The sequence below is a fragment of the Panthera onca genome, chromosome B4 (assembly GCF_046562875.1).
Source record: "Panthera onca isolate mPanOnc1 chromosome B4, mPanOnc1 haplotype 2, whole genome shotgun sequence".
In the NCBI taxonomy this organism is placed as follows: Eukaryota; Metazoa; Chordata; class Mammalia; order Carnivora; family Felidae; genus Panthera; species Panthera onca.
In genome coordinates, this window is record NC_138345.1 from 60542681 (window position 1) to 60563397 (window position 20717).

The 20717-nt window shown below is 39.3% G+C and overlaps 1 protein-coding gene across 15 annotated transcripts in view; it reads left to right on the forward strand.

Annotated features, from left to right (window-relative positions):
• PPFIBP1 (PPFIB scaffold protein 1) overlaps positions 1–20717 on the forward strand; it is a 171795-nt gene that overhangs the window by 141398 nt on the left and 9680 nt on the right. For 7 of the 15 annotated variants that reach the window (XM_078449970.1, XM_078449971.1, XM_078449972.1 and 4 more), the window contains 13 exons: positions 277–361; positions 2949–3103; positions 6689–6801; positions 7401–7457; positions 9836–9896; positions 10266–10295; positions 13470–13641; positions 14129–14161; positions 16286–16436; positions 16717–16845; positions 18376–18526; positions 19239–19350; positions 19500–19588. In XM_078449970.1, the coding sequence (XP_078306096.1) occupies positions 277–361; positions 2949–3103; positions 6689–6801; positions 7401–7457; positions 9836–9896; positions 10266–10295; positions 13470–13641; positions 14129–14161; positions 16286–16436; positions 16717–16845; positions 18376–18526; positions 19239–19350; positions 19500–19588 (1338 nt within the window). The remainder of the gene's footprint in view (positions 1–276; positions 362–2948; positions 3104–6688; positions 6802–7400; positions 7458–9835; positions 9897–10265; positions 10296–13469; positions 13642–14128; positions 14162–16285; positions 16437–16716; positions 16846–18375; positions 18527–19238; positions 19351–19499; positions 19589–20717) is intronic. The other 8 variants (XM_078449973.2, XM_081796131.1, XM_081796133.1 and 5 more) reach the window with 3 other exon arrangements.

The window sequence follows — 20717 nt, forward strand, 5'->3', positions numbered from 1 at the left end:
TTTTTTTTTTTTTGTTTGTTTTTGTTTTGTATCTTATTACCTTGTTTTGTTTTTGTTTTTTAAAGATGGCAGCTGAAGGATAGGATCTCTAAATTTAGAGGTACTTCTTCTCTATCTCTGATGTACGTAGGAAAACTATTCTAGATATTACCAGTTTTACTAAAGTCTAGAAGTCTTCTTTGGATAATGTAAATAATTCATGTCTACTTATTCTTTGTGTCAGTTTTACTGTTTCAAATCAATAGTATTAAAGATGATAATTGATTCTATTAATAGGATCGGAAAATAGAAGATCTTCGCCAGTGCCTGAGCAGGTACAAGAAAATGCAAGATACGGTGGTACTGGCCCAAGGTAAAAAAGGTAGCGTAGCTTTCTAGGTTTTTCTACTTTACTTGATCTTAAGTGGCTGTGAACTTTGACATTTGGCCTTGTTTTCTTTCGGGGAGCTTATCCATTATTCCAAATTAGTTCCTTTGTTCATTCAACATTATTATTAGGCATCTGTTCTCAGCAAGAGTGTGTAGGCCAATGAGAATACTGTAGATTGTTTGGTTGGTCAGGGGGACAGCATTCCAGAGAGAGGGAGGACAACAGTGTGTTCAGGAGGTTAGGGGGGAAAAGAGCTTGGTGTGTTTAAGAAGTAAAAGAAGATGAGTATGCCTGGAAGGTACTGAGCAGGGAGAGAATGAGATGAGCTGAGCTGATAGAAGTTGAGTGTCGCCCAGGCAGTGAGAGGCATTCAGCTCTTTGAGCCCAGAGGGATTGGATTCACTGATGGTTTTTAACACGTCAGTGGCATCTGCATAACAAATGGACCATAGTGGGAGGAGGGAGCAGTGTGGGAGGGAAGAGAAGCCAATCAAAAGACCCCTGCAGCATTCAAGTGGAATGCTATGATAGGTACTGATAGGAAATACATTTTGGTGTTAGAATCAACATTGGTTTGATGGACCAGCTGAGAGTGAAGAAGAGGAAAGAATCAAAGATTTACCTTTCTGACTAAAGCAACTGTGCGGATGATGATTCCATTTACCAGTATAGAGAAGCCTAGTGGAGGAACACTGAAATGTGTTCAACATTGAATGTGTTAAGTTAAAAAACAAAAACAACCCGTGAGACATCTAAGTAAAAATAGTCATGCTTTGATGGTGATTAAGGTGTATACTTGTTGAGATGAGCACAGGATCATGTATGGAAGTGTTGCATTACAATATTGTACACCAGAAACTAATGTTAACACTGTATGTTAACTAGAACAAAAATAAAAACTGAAAAAAATAGTGCTCCCTTTTGATGTATTGTTATTTTATCTGCACGTGGTCCAGTTGGCCATCCTCCAATGTGGAAAATCTCTGGGGGTCATTTAAAACAAAAACGTCAAGAACTTTGAAAGTTTTCTTGTTCATTAACAATATGTAGGTGGGGGTTATTTGCTCTAAAAGTAAGCACCGGTAATAAATCTTTTGGAGGGTACTCGTGAAACACTCAGATTTTGGAATTTCAATTGTGATGAGTCAAAAGGAAAGAAAATCGTACATCAGACCAAAATTTCTGGTTGGGGGGGGGGGTGGAAGAAAAGATTTTCATCTTTTTGTTCACAGGGCTTAGCACGAGTTAAGACTTTGTAAATATCCCAACGAGCAAGCAAATGAACCTTCATCAGTGTTCTTACATGCGATTCTCGTCAGTCAGCATTTTCTGTGCCTTCAAGAGAGTGTCTCTTTTTAGACACTATTGCAGATTCACAAGTGATTAATTTTTACATAGTTGTAGCATTTAAAACTGTCTGATTTTATAGAATCTCAACATTGTAATTCCTATATTTAAAAATCAAGGGAAAACATTAATTTATGTAAACAGATTATTTTATAAAACATGTAGAAAATAGGGAAAAGGGGTAAAATTGTTTGTAATTGCACTGGCATGATCACTTTTGTCAATTTCATGTATTTTTTTTCCATCTTTGTAAATGCATATAAATGTAGCTAAAAGAGGTAGTTTTTAACCACCATTGAAAATTATGTCCTGTTCTAATGAAGAGTTTATAAATAGTGATTTCTCACTAGGAATTATATTTATTTAGATAACCCTTAGAAAATGCTAATATTAATACCTAAATTTTAATAAAATTAGAATAAATATCTAATAAAACCTAAATTAAGAAACTGAGTCTAGTTAATAGCTTTAAACGAGCATATGATTTGCCATTTTGTATTACTCAGAGAATAGTGTGTTAAGCAACATTCTTTGGTTTTAGAAAAGAATATCTGGCACTATTGCCCAGCACTTAATCCTTTTCATCGCTGGAGACGTAAAAGAAATTCTTAAAGTTGCTGCTTTCCTGGATATATGATTGAATTTGTCCCTAAGGCTATTCTTTCTGCCTTAAAATAAATGAAATACAGGGATCCTCTTAAGGAATCAAAAGATTGCCTATCTTTTTTTCTTTTCCTTTTTTCTTTCTATTTTTTGTTGTTGTTGTTGTTTTTTGTTTTCTTGTTTTCCAAGAACACAGTAGTGATGAAGATTGAGTTGTTTACTGGGTGGCTGTATTACTATTCTGAATTAGTTTGTTATACCACTGGTATTCTCCAGCTTGGTTATTTCTGAACTGAAATTTGTACAGTCCTAAAATCTGAAACAAAATTATGGGAGGATTTTTGGACTAAATTAACTTTTGATTTCAATGCGGTGAGTCCATGATTATATCTATTAAAACTACCATGAATTAATACCTTTGTTAACACCACCCCCAAGCCGCAGGTGCTCATAGTTTGGGATGTTTCCTAGATGCCATGTTATTTTTCTAATGATTTCAGGAGAAGGCGAGTCTTTGGTTTTTGAAGATGAGGAAAAAAATAATTATATTCAGTTGGTATTCTTCCACCAAAAGTGAAATGTAAATGAAAAGCTGCTGTTGTCCTCCTTTTGTTTTGTCTTTTTCTAGGCCAGGATAGCGACTTTGAAGATCTGCTCACATCCAGTTCCATCTCCACTTTGCTGGATGCACAAGGTTTTAGTGACCTGGAGAAAAGTCTGTCGCCTACACCAGTAATGGAATCTCCCAGCCGTGACCCATTTAACACAAGTGTTCCAGAAGAGGTATTTACAGAGTCTCAGTTTTTTCTTCATATTGAAGAGATTGTGTCATCGAAGGTTAAGATGCTGTTGACAACATGAAAGACATGGGATCTTTTCTCAGTTTGACTCCTGACTGAGTTTTGGCAATTTTTGTGTCTCATAGGACTTCATTTGAAATGTGTGTTTTTTCCCCTCTCTCTTTAATAAATAAATGCCTTGGGTGATGTCAAAATTATTTAAATAATTCAGGGAAAACATGGGAGAATGAGGTCATCCTAAATAGGAGAGGACAATCTATTTATTAAAGAATAAGTAAGGAATAAATGAAGTGGGGTTAAAGTTTGATTATATAAAGAAGTTGATTTTAGCCACTTCTGATTGTGCCTCTGAAAAATGATGGACTAAAATTTCCTTGACTTCTTTAGGCTTGGAAAAAGCAACTGGACAGGAATACTCAGTCTTGAACTCATTTACTTTTCTTTCACATCCAACTGGTGCCAAAACCTGTTTCCATTATCTGTTGCAAACCACCCCAAAACATTGTGGCCTGAATGACAACACTTATTTTGCTGATGGATCTGTGATTTGGGCAGGGCTCAGCAGGAACATTTCATTTTCGCTCCACTGGGCATCGGCTCGAAAGGCACAAAGGCTGCCCATTTGTATGTCTTTATGGGTGGGGCTCCTTTTGGCTGGGACATCAGCTGAGGCCCTGCTTGGACATGTGACTGCTTGGCTTTCTCATAGCGTAGCGTTTAGGTCCTAAGGATGAGCATCCCAAGAGAACCGGGCAAATTTCTGTCACTTTTTATGATAGAACTCTGAAGTCATGTAGCAGCTCTTCTCCTGTAGTCACAGGTCCACACACATTCACAGAGGGGAAGCATAGACCCTATCTCTTGACGGACAAGTAACGACAGCACATTATAAGAAGAACACGTGGGGCGGCATATACTGGTGCAGCCACATCTGAATAGTACAATCCGCCTCTCCACTCTCTGACTATGATAATTTACACCCCTCTCCCATGCAAAATAGACTCACCCTCTCTTCAGAGACCTCTTGGTCTCATTCCAGTTAGGCATCAACATCCAGAATCTCATCATCCACACGAGGTCAAGATGTAAGTGAAGCTCCTCACATCTTCTTGGGCACAACTTCTCGAGGAGCACTTCATTCCATTTAAAGAACCAGGAACTTAAAGGTCAAGCTATGTGTCCCCTCTACACTTGTCATACTGTGGTGGGATAGGCATAACAACTGCTAGGCATTCCCATTTAAAAAAGAGGGAAAGTGGAAGACACACAGGTGTCATTAGTCCATAGCAATTCCAAAATTGAGCCAGGCCTACATTGCCAGCTCTTTGACAGAGCCCAGTCCCCTGGGCTCTTGGTTATTCCTTCTGAGGCATCTTTCCATTTCCATAAGAAGGAACTTGTAGGGGCGCCTGAGTGGCTCAGTTGGTTGAACATCCGACTTCGGCTCAGGTCATGATCTCGCTGCCAGTGAGTTCGCGCTTTGCTACGTGAATTCTACTTTAATGAGACTTTTAGTTTGGAAACAGTGATTTGATGATGATTGAGCATGTTTAGCGACTTGGTTAAAGGAAAGCTGGGAGGGAGAGTTTGAGGTTGTAGTTAAAGCCCTAAAGTTTGAAATGAAATCAAGAAAATGGGTCACTTGGTTAGTGGAACCATCCCTCCCACCCACATCCCCATGATTAGGAACCCAAGGAGCTACTGTGAACTTCGTACCACAGGGGTAATGGCTCAATAAGTGGCCCGGAACTAATCATAAAGATTCAAACTTAAAAAAAAAAAAAAAAGATAGTGAAATAATTTCCTATTTTACAATAAATATGACTTGCTGTTAACAAAATTCAACCGAATGGATTTTAAAGTTCTTACTGGCTCTATTCATCAATTTATGAATCGAGCGACATCCACCTTAGCAAGTGGAATGGAACTCTAAGGATCTGTACAAAATGAAAGGCTTTTTTAGGCAGAAGGAAGGAGGAACAGGGGGTCATGCTAGGCATTTGCTGGTTGGTTCGAGTAGGGTTACTTTCCTTATGTGCAGCGAAGGGGAGTCTTGGAGCAGGGTCAGGTAACTTGTGTAGAGAAGGCAAGCGCTAATTGGTTGACCTAAGCCTGCCTTTTCTGGGCACCGAGACTTCTCTGCACCGAGCATAGAAATTTAGCTAAGTTTGGGTTTGCTGACATGGAGCTTAATACAGGCCACTCCGTTTGGGCCCAATCGGGTTATTTTAACAGACTTCACATGTTATAACCGTTTATAATGTCAAGGGAGGAGACCACCACTCAGTAACTGAAACAAAAATCCACAAAGCTAAATTTATTGCCTATTTATTTAACAAAGGGAACTTTGTTGGTCAAAGACAATCTCTTCAGCTGATCGTATGTGGGGTTTCGGGGGATGCTTGGAGCTCGGGGACTGGTGGCCTTGCAGAGGCTGGAGTGAGTTGACATCAGCTGTGAATGTGTGGTTACAAAGGTGAGACTGTTGACTGATTGGCCTCTAGACGTGTGTTCACTGGTGTGAATCCCTACCTGCCTGGTTGACTTCAGAAGTGAAGCGCTGTCACTAATTGGTTGACTGGCAAAGTGAATTCACTGAGGTGAATTTTGTTTATTTTTCTTTACCAGAGTTGTTTTTAAGTGTTTGGTTTATTAGTTTATGACGTGCTCACAACCTAAGTACTCTACAGTTGTCAGAAACTATTTAAAGCCAGAGTATAAAATTTCTTTCGTAGATTCCATCCCTAGGATACATAAGGCATTTGTTGGGGAAAATGTGCCATGCATTTTTGTTGTGGCTCTAATATTGTTATTAAGCAAAGCATTTTAATTGTATCCACAAATTAACCAGTTTGAACAACATTCTGTGTTAGACTGGTGGTAGAAATTAAAGTGAAAACAGGGGTGCCTGAGTGACTCAGGCAGTTGAGCGTCTGACTCTTGATTTTGGCTTAGGTCACGATCCCAGGGTCGTGGGATGGAGCCCCTTGTCAGGCTCCAGGTACTGAGCATGGAGCCTGCTTAAGGTTCTCTCTCTCCCTCTGCCCTCTCCCCCAACCTCTCTAAAATTAAAAAAAAGAGAGAGAGAGAGAGAGAGACAGAGAGAGAGAGAGAGAGAACAGAGGTGTGTTTACAAAGTGCTTTACCCAAATCTCATCTTAAATCATGACAACCCTGTACAGTAGACATTGCCATTCTCATTTTGCAGGGGAGAAAACTGACACCTAGTTAAGTGACTTACCTAAGGTCACTTAGGCAAGTGTGCCAGAGCCAGGATTTTAACTGGGACTTCAAGTTGTCAGGATCGGCTATTAACTTACTTGATGGTATTTATTATGTTTTATTCAGAACCAAGTTCACGGATGATCTTCCTCCAGAAGGTTTTCTCTGACGAACACTTATTGATGTTTATATACTGAGACTGTTTTATAAATATAAGAATACGTGCTGAACCCAGGTGTATGAAATTTTATCGATAGACCGTGTAATTGTCTTACTTCTTTTTTTTTTTGTGACTTATGTTTTGTTTGATGGATTGATTTTTGGCCTTTTTGTAATTACATTACAGTTCCACACCGGTATCTTGCAAGTTTCGGTCCCTTCATTATTGCCAGCATCTAAGGGCTTGGAAATTTCCGAAAAAGCAAAATTGCCTCAACCAGAGACTTCGTTTGAAGAGAAGTACGTCATTTATGTTCTGACATTGCAATATAAATGTTCAACAGAATAGGTCAAGCAAAGACAAGGATGCGCTGCATTCATTTACAAACATAATTTTTCACAGGGGCAAGAAACAGGAAGGCATGGGCCAAGGGACTTGAAATCAGTTCTGTATTATTGAAATAAAAGGTGTGGAAGCAAGGAGTCACAAGAGAGGAGTCAGGGGAGGTATGGTGGTCAGGTTAGAGAGGGATTTTAGGGCCTTTGGGCTTTATGTCTAGGTCATAGGTGGCCGTCAACAAGTGTTGCCAGGTCCATAGTGACAGTCATGTGCCTGAGGCTGCCTGTAGGATGGCTGGGAAGGATTCAGGACAGGGATACCCTAGTTTCTCCATCAGCAAGTAGAATTTTGAGGGAGCATATTCTCAATTACTTAGTCTTACAATTAGACCAAATAAAAGAAAATATAATGGAGTATTTGTAAAGAGAGTGAAATATATTCCCTCGCACAGTTTTTTGTTTTTGACAATTGTGTTCACTTAGAATATGTATGCTCTTTTACTCTTACAGTGCATAAATTCTTTTTTTTTACTTCCTTTTTTTTTTTTTTTACATTTTAGTGATGGAAAAATAATCCTTGGTGCTGCTGTTGAAACCCAGCCTTCTGATAGTTTTTCGTAAGTCATATTATTGAATGTAAAAAAACGTCACTTGAGACCTGGCAGAGAGGAAGCTTCTATTACACTAACAATAACCAAAATTAAAAGCAAATGACTCTGAGGCCTGAATACATTAATGCAGGTGTAGTGGTTGGATGAGGGTGCAGGTGAGGTTTGTAAGTTAACAAAGAAATACTTGCTCGTTGACCATTATCTCATGCCAGGTTTTTGCCCATCTTTAACCTTCCTTCATCAGCTTTCACGTGAAGTTCAGTGCTTTGAATTTGAGGTTTGCACTGACTTGCAGTTTGACTCTAGCAGAAAAGAGTCACAGAGGATGGTGTGATGGCTGGAAAGGCTACAATGGTTTTTCGCACTTTCAGTGTAGTAAACCAACCCAACATCTGTGTTTATCCAAGTAAAAGTCTGGATTAAATTAGGAAAATATATGTTCAGAGCAGTACTCAAAGATGAGATCTTTTCTTTTGTTTATTTTGTTCTTTTGTTTATTTGGTAGTCAACACTTCTTTTTCTTTCTTTTTTTTTTTTTAATTTTCTTTTTAATTTTTTTTAATTTACATCCAAATTAGTTAGCATATAGTGCAACAATGATTTCAGGAGAAAATTCCTTAGTGCCCCTTACCCACTTAGCCCATCCCCCCTCTGACAGTGCCTCCTGTAACCCTCAGTTTGTTCTCCATATTTATGAGTCTCTTCTGTTTTGTCCCCCTCCCTGTTTTTATATTATTTTTGTTTCCCTTCCCTTATGTGAATCTGTTTTGTCTCTTAACATCCTCATATGAGTGAAGTCATATGATTTTTGTCTTTCTCTGACTAATTTCACTTAGCATAATACCCTCCAGTTCCATCCACGTAGCTGCAAATGGCAAGATTTCATTCTTTTTGATTGCTGAGTAATACTCCATTGTATATATATACCACATCTTTATCCATTCATCCATCGATGGACATTTGGGCTCTTTCCATACCTTGGCTATTGTTGATAGTGCTGCTATAAACATGGGGGTGCATGTGTCCCTTCGAAACAGCACACCTGTATCCCTTGGATAAATGTCTAGTAGTGCAATTGCTGGATCATAGGGTAGTTCTATTTTTAGTTTTTTGAAGAACCTCCATACTGTTTTCCAGAGTGGCTGCACCAGCTTGCATTCCCATGGTAGTCAGCACTTCTAGCAACTTACTTACATGTAAATATATGAGAATTGCCTTTTAATTTTTTTTATGTTTATTTATTTTTGAGAGAGAGAGAGAGACAGAGTGCAAGTGGGGGAGGGGCAGAGAGAGAGGGAGACACAGAATTTGAAGCAGGATCCAGGCTCTGAGCTGTCAGCACAGAGACTGATGCGGGGTTCAAACCCACGAACCGCAAAATCATGACCTGCGCTGAAGTCAGATGCTTAACCAACTGAGCCACCCAGGTGCTCCCAATTTTTTTTATTTTTTTTTTTTGTCTTTATTTTTGAGAGAGAGAGCACGAGCAGGGGAGGGCAGAGAGACAAAGAGGGAGACACAGAATCCGAAGCAGGCTCCAGGCTCTGAGCTGTCAGCACAAAGCCTGACGCAGGGCTTGAACCCATGAACCACAGGATCGTGACCTGAGCCGAAGTCGGATGCTTAACCGACTGAGCCATCCAGGTGCCCTGAGAATTGCCTTTTAAAAGGTTCTTTGTATGTTTATATTATTTTGCCTCTTAGAGGAAAGATGTTGCTTTTTTCTATCTCTTTTTTAAGCTGGTCACATATTCCTGCCTTCAAAATCTGAGCAAGACCAGCTCAATATAATTGAATGCTACTTATGTGAAAGTCTCTGGATGTTTACAGGGTCACTTTGCCTTTACTAGGATAGCAAATAAATTACTGTGGGCAGCAATGGGGATTTTTCTATTATGCCTTGATCATAACTATAAAATGAAGTGCTTTGTCAGATTCAGAAAATTGATTCCTTTGTGAACTGAATTGTAATGCTTTGGTCCTTTGTTTTAATTACAAGGATTATATATAAATAGTATGTGAGTATTTTAAAAGTTTCTGGTGTAAATGTATACAGGTAAAGGATGTACCACTAGTCCATGGAAAACACTGTTTCACTTTCAAATATTGACATCACAGGGATAGTCCTACATGTTTTTCCAGCTATCCTACCATGTGCAGGACATTTAGAGTTATTGGCAGGACAGTTAACCACCTCGCTTTTAAAAGAACGAAATGTTATAATTTAGTTAAGCACATAAGTGACTGCCTGAATCCAGAGTTTCTTTTATTACCAGGATTCAACCCACACACAATTTTAGTTTCTTTCCAAGATATTCTACTTAGAAACAGTGGCACCAGAGGCACTTATTATCAATCCTTATTACTATTATTGTTATTTTTAGAACTTCGAGTCTGCAAAAGTCCAGCAGCCTGGGCAATCTGAAGAAAGAGTCATCAGATGGGGTTGGTTCTGTTTGTTTGTTGTTGTTGTTTTTTTTCTCTTGGTTACCCTGAGAAGAAAATCTTCAGGGTTCTTCATATTTTCCATTTTGCAGATAAAACTCTTTTAAGAAGAGCTTGTAGTTTCTCTAATGAAAAATTATTAGATATCACTATTAATGGTGAATATTAAGAAATATGAATATGAAGGATTGAAAGTAGTATATAAAACAAAAAAATGAAGACTTTAATAAACCATTACTGAAAATAAATGAAACTGAAATTGTATAGCTTTGAAGTAGATGTAAATTTAATTTATGGAATTGTATGTGACACATTCTCAACATATAAGGGACTGTAACAACCTTAAAATACTGTTGTTGTTTTGAACAGGATACAGAGTCTGTCCAGAAGCCTTCAGAGGTAATTTTTATGTCTAGATTATAATACAAATATGTTTGAGACTTCTAATACCTGTGATTGCTTAAATGCCTCCAAAAAACCAAAACTTAGAATCTCTAAAACATGTTAAATGAAAGAAGCCAGACACAAAAGATCACACATGAAATGATTCCACTTATGTGAAATATCCAGAATAGATAAACCCATAGAGACAGAGCACAGATTGGTGGTTGCCAGAGATGGAGAGAGAGGAAGGGAAGCTGCTTAATGGGTAAGGGGTTTTATTGAGAATGATGGAAATGCTGTGGAACTAGGTGGATAATGGTTACACAACACTGTGATTGTACTAAATGCCATCGAACTGTTCGATTCAGAGTAGTTACTTTTTATATTTCACCTCAATAAACTGTTGTAAAAAAACAAACCAAAAAACCCCAAACACTCAAATCAGGCTGTTGATGTTCTTAATGGTCATACTTTGACTTCCTTAGACCTCACAAAAAGTCCTTCTTAGATCACCAGTCTTAGACCAGCCATTCATTTACTATAGCCACTGTCTGTTTACAGCAAACATTTTGGTGGGGTTTTTTTTGTTGGTTTGGTTTTTGTTTTTTGTTTTTTAAAGACATTATCAACAGAGGCTCTGGTTCTTCTTTCCTCTGATTTTTAATCATCAACTTTGTAAAGGGTAGAGAGGCTACTTCCAAGTGCACTCTCTTGACTGTTGGCTCTTAATGCCTTGAGCCATACTGTAGGTATCATTGATGAGGCACAGACAGTCTCTACAGCTGTGATTACAGTCATTCTCTGTCCTTTTTGTCTTTCCAGTTCAATAAATTATTAAGTGATTTTGACATCAGTAATGACACAGATAACAGAATCACTGAATTGTAGCACCTACAAACTTGTAGTTACGATGAGCAGTAGATATGTAGAATAAAATCACCACCTTAAAGCCTGTGTCCCCTCTCCCCTTTCTCCACCTCTGCAATAAAAGAAACAGAGGGCAAGAGATTTTAGAGAAATGGAAACATGCAAACAAAAGCATCCTTGTTTGGATAATACTACAACAATATAATAGATCATATTTCTGTAACTGCAAATTCAAATAACCAGAAAGCTCAAAAATAAACAGTAATTTTTTTATTTAAAAATTTTTAAGTTTATTTATTTTGAAAGACAGCGTGAGTAGGGGAGGGAGGGAGGAGGGAGGGAGGGAGGGAGAGAGAGCGAGAGCGAGAGCGAGAGAGGAAGGGAGGGAGAGGGAGAGAGGGGATCCCAAGCAGGCTCCGCACTGTCAGCACAGAGCCAAATGTGGGGCTTAAACTCACAAAACCGTGAGATCATGATGTGAGCCAAAACTGAGAGTCAGATGCTTGACTGACTGAGCCACCCAGGTGCCCCAAAAATAAACAGTACTTAAAGTATAACTTAATAGTTAGATTATAGGGCGCTTGGGTGGCTCAGTCAGTTAAGCGTCCGACTTTGGCTCAGGTCATGATCTCACAGTTTGTGAGTTTGAGCCCCGTGTCGGTCTCTGTTCTGTCAGCTCGGAGCCTGGAGCCTCCTTCGGATTCTGTGTCTCCTTCTCTCTATGCCCCTCCCCCACTCGTGTTCTGTCTCTCTCTCTCTCAAAAATAAATGGGAAAAAAATTTTTTTTTTTTTTTTAAATAGTTAAATTACTAAGCAGGCTCAGTTGGTTAAGTATCTGACTCTTAGTTTCAGCTCAGGTCATGATCTCACAGTTCCTGGGATCAAGCCCCATGTCAGGCTCTGCACTGACAACATGGAACCTGCTTGAGATTCTCTCTCTGCCCCTCCCCCACTCACACTGTCTCTGTTTCTCTCTCTCCGTCTGCCCCATTCACATGAACTCTCTCTCAAAATAAATTAAAAAAATAATACAAGTATAACTTAATTACACTTCTTCATAAATACCTTGAAATATTGTGGACAGCCCAAGTGGCTTCTAAATCAAGGAAGAAAAATTTAATTATAGCAAGTTTAGTTTTGATGTTAAGTATATCTGCATAGTCTTTGAAAATTAGTCATCTGTGTTTGGTAACTTGCAGGCAAGATATGAATATATTCCAGAACACCACTTAAAAAAAATATTTAACAGTCACTGATGGTGTCTTCATTTTATTATTAATTCTTTGAGAAGAGGGGCACCTGGGTGGCTCAGTCGGTTGAGCGACCGACTTCAGCTCAGGTCATGATCTCACGGTTTGTGAGTTCGAGCCCCGCATGAGGCTCTGCTGACAGCTCAGAGCCTGGAGGCTGTTTCAGATTCTGTGTCTCCCTCTCTCTCTGCCCCTCCCCCACTCTCTCTCTCTCTCTCTCTCTCTCTCTCTCTCTCTCTCTCAGAAATAAACATTAAAAAAAGTTTTTTTTAATATTTAACAGTCACTGTGTCTTCATTTTATTATTAATTCTTTGAGAAGAATATTTAAAATAACTAGAGTAGAATCTCTTTATACTGCTGGTGTAGAAGTGGGGTTAATGCCTGCTTTGTAGAGTGATTATATTATATTGGGCTTCTACTGATGCAGTTATATTACAAAGACTGAACTGTGTTATAGCCAAATATGTGTCATAATTGTTAGAAAAATAAGAAACCTACTGGTGTTCTGGTTATGTAATATCTTATTTCCATGTCCTTGAGGGGAATGAGGCAAATAAAAATTGAGAATTTTTTTTACAGTGTTGGCTTTTTTTTAAATTTTTTAAAATGTTTATTCATTTTTGGGAGAGAGGGAGAGAGAGCATGCATGCGCGAGCAGGAAAGGGCAGAGAGAGAGGGAGACACAGAACTCGAAGCAGGCTCCAGGCTCCATGCGGTTAGCACAGAGGCTTGAACTCACGAACTGTGAGGTCATGATCTAAGCCAAAGTCAGACACTCAACTGACTGAGCCACTTAGGCGCCCCCAAATTTTAGGATTTCTATACCTTAAATATTTCAAGTCCTAAGCACGTGAGTGATGACCATGTTTTTGTTGCTGCCATAGCTGTTGTTTTCTTAAGTAGCTTTCAGCATTGACCTTTTAAACTTATAATATTTGTAATCAATCTGTTAGTTCCATCATTTTTCAAAATAAAGTCAAATATGTAACATATCAGGTGTTGCACCCGGCATGTGCTAATAATTATGCAAGTTAGTGCTGTGTTACATTTATTATTGCTTCTCTCTCAGGATAAAACTCCAGCAGAAAGCAGCCCGTTTGGAAGCCTCCCTCCAAAAGCTCCAGGACATGAGGCCTCCATGGATGACAACCCCTTTGGCACTCGAAAAGCCAGATCTTCCTTTGGGCGTGGCTTTTTTAAAATAAAAAGTAACAAGAGGACAGCAAGTGCCCCCAACTTGGGTATGTGTGGCCAAAATGCCTTTGCTTTAATTCTTTCAGAATGAGGAAAAGATCGATCTCTTCCCTTGTTCATCTATTTGTGTGTTTTTCTCTTTCTCAGAAATGAAGGTGAATGACTTGGGGGAAAAGTTAGGGAAAAAAAAAAAAAAGGCTTCCATCGGTTGAATTCAGTGGTAAAGATAGTTCTGGGTAGGCTCTCACCCTGCTCTCCTTGTTGGAGCATAAACGTAGAGGAAAGACCAAAAACCCTGATGCCCTCTGACTTCATTGTAAACAGCTTCTCATCTGTTTTGAAAGTGGGTAGATTAACCCCATATTGAAACTGCTAATGGAGTCTGCAACGTTGGAAGCACAGTGTGGTGCTTGCCTTTCCTCCCACTGTGTGTATTTTGTGAGTAGGAGTTTGATCCGTGTTTCATTTTGCCATTCTCCTGTGTTCTCTCCATTGGGCTGCGTGTGATTGTGTGCGTTGTTGGGATATCTGAAGATCGTAAACGAAGTGCCAGTGCACCCACCTTAGGTATCGTACCCCTGCATGCCAGCCTTTGCCAGTGCTGTCCTCCAAACTGAGCTAATCCTTGCCCTGGGCATCTGTGATCTCTAGAAAGTGAGCTGGCAGCAATCAGGAAATGTAGTCCTTTACTCCAGAGAGTTCCTTCCACCTCCTGCTGAAAATTAGGACTCTCTGTAGAGCCTATGCTTCCAAGCCTAAATGCTGTTTTAACCCATGCTAATGACACCTCGCGAGGGGCTCTGGGGGGACCTGGAAGTGCACACAGCACCCCTCGGAGACCAGGGCAGGACTATCCTGCATCATAAATTCCAGCCTTTTCACCCTTCGAGTGCACACTGTCTCACACTAACTCCCAGGTCCCAGCAGTACCTTCTTCTCCATGTTTACGTTATCCCCAGAGAGAAATGTTTTCAACCAAATAGAGAAGTCTGTAGAAGATGTTGAAAATGGTCATCTCAGACTTACTTCATTCGGGGGACATCATTCCGACATTGATTGCTTTGAAGATGGAGGTGACGTTTAGTGACACCCAAAGGAGCTCTATGTGATATCCGAGGAGTCACCCCCAAAGTGATTTAAGGAGAGGGGAGGCTCAGTAGGGAAAAAGCATCCTCAAGACAAAAAATAAGAATAGGATGCTTCTTAAATGAGGGTGAGTTAGGCAACATTTTCAGGCATGCCAGTACCCATGATGGCTTTAGGGTTTCAAAGGCTCCTTTGGATTTTGGTTTTATTATCTTGCGTAGGTACCCACATGCCTCTTCATGTGGGTCAGTAAAGGTAACCTCTCTCTTTGTAGTCTTACATTTCTAGGATAAACATGGGATAAAATCCAGACAACTATTTTCAAATTTTTTTGCATCTTTCTCAGAAGAAATAAATTGTCAATGCTAAGAGCCGAGTACTGCTTATTATAACCTATAATCACAGCTGTGCTTCATAGAAAAGTCAATCTCTGCAACTTTTTATCTTGCTGAAACATCGTTCCTGTGATTTGTGTACAATTTTTACTTTCTTGAAAAAGCATACAGTCTCACATTGAGGAAACAGTACCCCTTGTGTTTGCTAGTGTGGAATCATGCATGAAGGGACAGCTGAATGAATTAAGCTAGTTAATGCTCAGAAACTGAGGAGTAGCAAATTTGGATGTTATTCTTTCAAGGCAGAATCAACAGGCACTGATTTTATATCTAAAGAAAAATTTATGCCTACCAGTTCATTCTTTTCTCAGCACATAACAAGAGATAAATAGGAATACATCTCTTGCAAAAAGAATTGATGGAAATTGGTAACAGATTTAATGTAAATGGCAAAGGAGAGGAGGGAGTGAAAACACTATGACAAAGAGTTTGAACTGGAGTAAGAGGGAGAATATTAATTAGTATTAAGGAAATATTTAAAAAGCAAATTTAAGAGAAAACTCAGGAAAATTGCGTGGTTTGTTGAGTTCAAGATGTCCCTGGCACACCAAATTGGGAGTATCCATAGATGTTCATATACTGAGCCTGGGGAGAGAGATTAGGTCCACAGGTTTTGATACCAGCAGCTTATATATGAGGGAAGCCATCATTTAGTGCTGAGCGTGGAGTGGGTGAGCTTGTCTAGAGATCCTACTGAGGGGACGTAGAGCAGAATCTTGGGGTGAAAGAGGTAGAGAAAACAGGTGCTACAGCAAAGAAGAAACTATCAGATGGCAGATTTGGGAGAGTGTCGTAACAAGAAGGTGAAGGAGATGGTGATGTTGAAGAATGTAGGAGGGAGTCCACAGTACCAAGTGCTTTGCGAAGATGGAGAATGATTTCATTATTAATTCAATCACTCGAGGAAAGATTATTACTATCCTCTCATACCTTTGAATCTCAAAGAGGCTATCAGTTGTAAGTTAATCTATACACAATATCATACAAAATATTCTACATACTGTTAATTTATGCAGAACAGCCAACAGAGCAAAACATACATCTGTGTTCCATTTTTAGTATTTGTAGGGTGCTATTTGTAAATCACCGATGAAAGAACAACAGAAGAAGAATGTATAGCAATTGCTAAAACCAAAAAAGGTTAATAACATTTAGTCACATTCATTCCATACTTAAAGCTCATTGAGTTTGTATTCTGTTCTTGGAATAGCTGAAACAGAGAAGGAGACAGCTGAGCACCTAGATCTTGCTGGTGTATCTTCCCGGCCAAAAGATGCGCCGGGAAGTAGTCCCTTCCAGATATCTCCGCCGTCGCCAGATTCCAAAAAGAAATCCAGAGGTATCATGAAACTCTTTGGAAAGTAAGTAACAGAGCACACAAGTGGAGTGGGCTTTGTATTATATGTTGCTCAAATGTAGGAGTAAATGGAAAATTGGCGGGAAAGAAGTGTGAAACTTTAAGTCTTTTGTGTTCCCTTTATGGAAGGAAGATTGTGATCTGGAATTCATTAACTCATTGCGTCTCAGTTAACGTTGAAATCCAAGTATCTGTTCCGACCATACATAAGCAATGTTCTGATTAAAGTCTAAGGTCTCTTCAGGTCTCATACAAGGCAACGTGGTATTGTGTCTTCTGTTCAGACTTAGGAGAAGTCAGTCAACTACATTCAATCCAGATGACATGTCTGAGCCTGAATTCAAAAGAGGAGGAACAAGGGCAACCGCAGGGCCGCGACTGGGTTGGTCTCGAGATTTGGGACAGTCTAACAGGTGAGAACAGCCGAATGAATGAACTTTTTACATGTTTATGTAAGTGTCATGGCCGTGAACACCTGCGATGTTAGTATTATCCCTGGGTTGGATGGTGGAATCCATTGCTTACTGTTGTGCCTAGCGAAAGGGTCCATCATCTTTATAGGGCAGTGCCATTTGGCATTGGTTGGTGAAAATCATGCAGAAGATGGGGGGCTCTGTGAACTAGGGGAGGGACCAGAGCTAAAGTGTCAGCAACGTCTCGGTTGGAATGATTTTTGGACTTAAATTTGACAGAGAAAATAATTACTGTAAGTACTCTAAAGCACAACTCTGGACAGATGGGATAGCATAGTGGGATAACATCCAAACACAGACTGTTTGGATCTGGTTTCTGGCCTTACCACTTCCTATACCACTATACCACTTCCTTACCACTTCCTGGGTCACCTTGAGCAACTACTTCCATGCTCTGTGCCCTTGTTTCCATGGTGTTAATTAGTACATTCCCCAAAAGGCAATTGAGTTTATATGCATTAAGTATCCGGCAAATGGTAACTGTTCAAGCAACATTAATGACTAGTGGATTCTGTGAAAGCACCTAAAGATGTAAATTCTATCAGAATTACTAAATTTATCAGGACCTTGTGATGTTTTCTCTGTTAAGACTCTGTGAACTTTTCCTTCACTCTTATCCCAATTTAGGGCCGGTTTGAGATTACTACACTGACCTACTAAGAATAAAGAGGGTGGGGTTGGCAAACATCTAGTACAAATCATTGATACTAAATCTTTTGAATGTGATAATGGGCTAGAAACCCTTTAAACATGGTCCCTCCCACTCACGCAGAAGACTGGACACAAGTTTCATCAAGGAGGAAACTCTGGCTTTCTTCAAACACTGGAGTCTCGTTTGCCATATGTTCTCTTTGTACACAGTAGAGGACTTCCTTGTGCTTTAAAAGAAAAAAAAAAGCCTTGTTTATTTACACATTTTTTTTTCAAAGAGGAACACACTATGTGTCAAAGTAAAAAACCAAAAAACCCAGAACTTTGCTTTGATTACATTTTTCTTTTGTCGTTGTTTACATTTTTCTATACTCAGTGATGGCATATTGCTCTCTTCCCATTGGTTACCACCTGGAGAGAAACCATAATTCAGCTAAAGTTAATTCAAGTTAGACTTGATTTCTTTCAGTCTAACCTAGTGTTTTCTGTTTTGGAATTCAGTCTTCAAGCAACATTGATTGAAACTAGCACAGTGACTTGACTTGTTCTTTCAACTTGGTTTTCTTCCATATGACGTGTTCTTACACAATCATATTGAATCTTTTGTAGTTACATTTGAAATAAAAACCATGGTCTTATGAGGTAACTTTTAACTCCAGTGCCATTTCCTCCTCCAAATATGTCCTGAAACTTTCCATGGTCAAATGGGTACCACCAGGGAATTCCCATGTCAATTTGATATATAGTTGTTCAGTCTTGATGATAAGTCACAGGTTGGCCTCTGAATTGTTTTTCATGCAGTTGTTCCTTTTCCTACAGTGACTTGGACATGCCATTTGCCAAATGGACCAAGGAACAAGTTTGCAATTGGCTTGTGGAACAAGGCTTGGGGTCCTACCTGAATTCTGGAAAGCATTGGATTGCATCTGGCCAAACACTTTTGCAGGCTTCTCAACAAGATCTAGAGAAGGTGACTACTTCTCTGTTTGTTTAGACAATGGATACTGAGAAAGAGACTATGAATGTAGGATTTCTAGAAAGGGGAGTGGGTGGAGCCAGTCAGTACTCTTGAAAACATTTATGTTTTCTGCTTCACACTCTTTTTTTTTTCTTTATTTCATGGACTTAACAAGAAGTACCTGGTCTTAATGGTTCCTTATGAAACATGTAAGCCACTGTTTTAATGTAAGCCACTGGGCATTTTAACGAGAAATAGTTGTATAGACATAATAATAAACCTTAAGCTCATATTTCTCAAAATCATTCTGTGGCTTAGCATGGGCCCCACTTCTCAATGTAACGTATGCAATTCAGCTTTACATTAAGGGGGAAAGAAAAGGAGCCTTACATCTTATGTCTAATTATTTAACATTTCTTCCTGATTATTTAACATTTAGTACAAAAACAGTAGAATTTTTCTTTTGTGTGCTATAATCCCAGTCTTACGAAGGAAGGAGCCTAGTAGAGAGTATAGCCTGCCACTAAACTAATTGCAGTGGTCTTGGCTTTCCAGAGGGCTTTTGTTCAGCAACATCTCACTAGCCTGAGTTAGTACACTGATTTAATGTGATTGTTGACTCTTTAACACTAGCTTCCCTTGGGGAGAATTTGCATTTTTTGCCAGTGGTATCCAGCCCATATTGACAGAATTGTAAAGCTGGTGTTTCTGTTTATTATTTCAGGAACTTGGAATTAAGCATTCACTTCATCGAAAGAAACTCCAGCTGGCACTGCAAGCCCTGGGATCCGAAGAAGAAACCAATCACGGAAAGCTGGATTTCAACTGGGTCACTCGTAAGAGGGTTCTTTCATTTATGAATGAATGAATGAATGAATGAATGAATGAACAAACGAATGAATGAAAAAGTAAAGCTGCTTTTTCTTTTTAATCATAAGTACAGGTGTTCTGTGCCTCACTAACAACACTGATTTCTCTCCTTTAGGATGGTTGGATGATATTGGTCTCCCCCAGTACAAGACGCAGTTTGACGAAGGACGAGTAGATGGTCGAATGCTCCATTACATGACTGTTGTAAGTGATTTACTCCCAGGTTTTTTTTGGAGGTGGGGAGAGGTAAAATTGTTTTTCTCTGAGAAACACAGAAATAGAGTGAGTAAAATACATTGTTTTCAAAATGATTCCACCAGGATTTGAAGGTGTTGCCTTAACTTAAGAAGAGCAGTAATATTTTCTGTTAAGTTGAAGTTGTAGGATTTGATGATTGCAACACCACTGGGAAATTTGAAACTCTGATTTAAGCTATGTGAAACCTAATCTAAACTAAGCTGTCCATGGGGAACCTGGGTGGCTCAGTCAGTTAAGTGTCCAACTCTGGATTTCTGCTCAGGTCATGATCTCACGGTTTGTGAGATCAAGCACCATGTTGGGCTCTGTGCTGACAACACAGAGCCTGCTTGGTATTCTCTATATCCTCTCTCTCTCTCTCTCTCTCTCTCTCTCTCTCTCTCAAAATAAATAAATAAACTTTAAAAAAATAACTAAGCTGTCCAGAAAGTTGATTTTATATATATTCAACAATGTACAATTGAGGTGCACACTTTGCATAAATGTTCTAGTATGTGAATTATATGTAATAAAGATGTTTAAAAACTAGAATGTAGAGTTTTGAAGCCCTGGCAATTTCTGAGTTACACATTCCTATATGCAGTATCCACTCAGAAGAGACCGTCCTTCTGACCTGACATCTACAGAGGCTTGTCTTCTCTCCTCCCTTCCACTTTTGAGACTATTACCTGAAACTTGCTTCCTTTCCCACTTCAGCTCCATTTGACTAGGGCAGGAGTTACAGGATAAAGAAGAAGTAGGGTGAGGTAGACCACCTCTGATTCCTTCATTATTGTTTCTTATTTTTAGCCTTCCATCCAAGAGGTGGAAGGACTTGTCCCTACTTTACAACAGTGGGGAGAGACAGATTCCAGGAGAACCTATTCTAGATTCCATAGGACTATTAGTGTACTATTACGTTAGATGCTTTTATTTAAAGGGCCTTTTGTCAGCTGGGCTCTGGAACCATCTACCATAGTATCTTCTTTAAATAAGTTGAAATTTTCAAACACCAATTTTTTCAGGATCAAATTTGAGGTTCATCTGATGGGCTTTGTTTTCTTCTGTGTCATTGAACCCAAGTCCGTACCTTGGT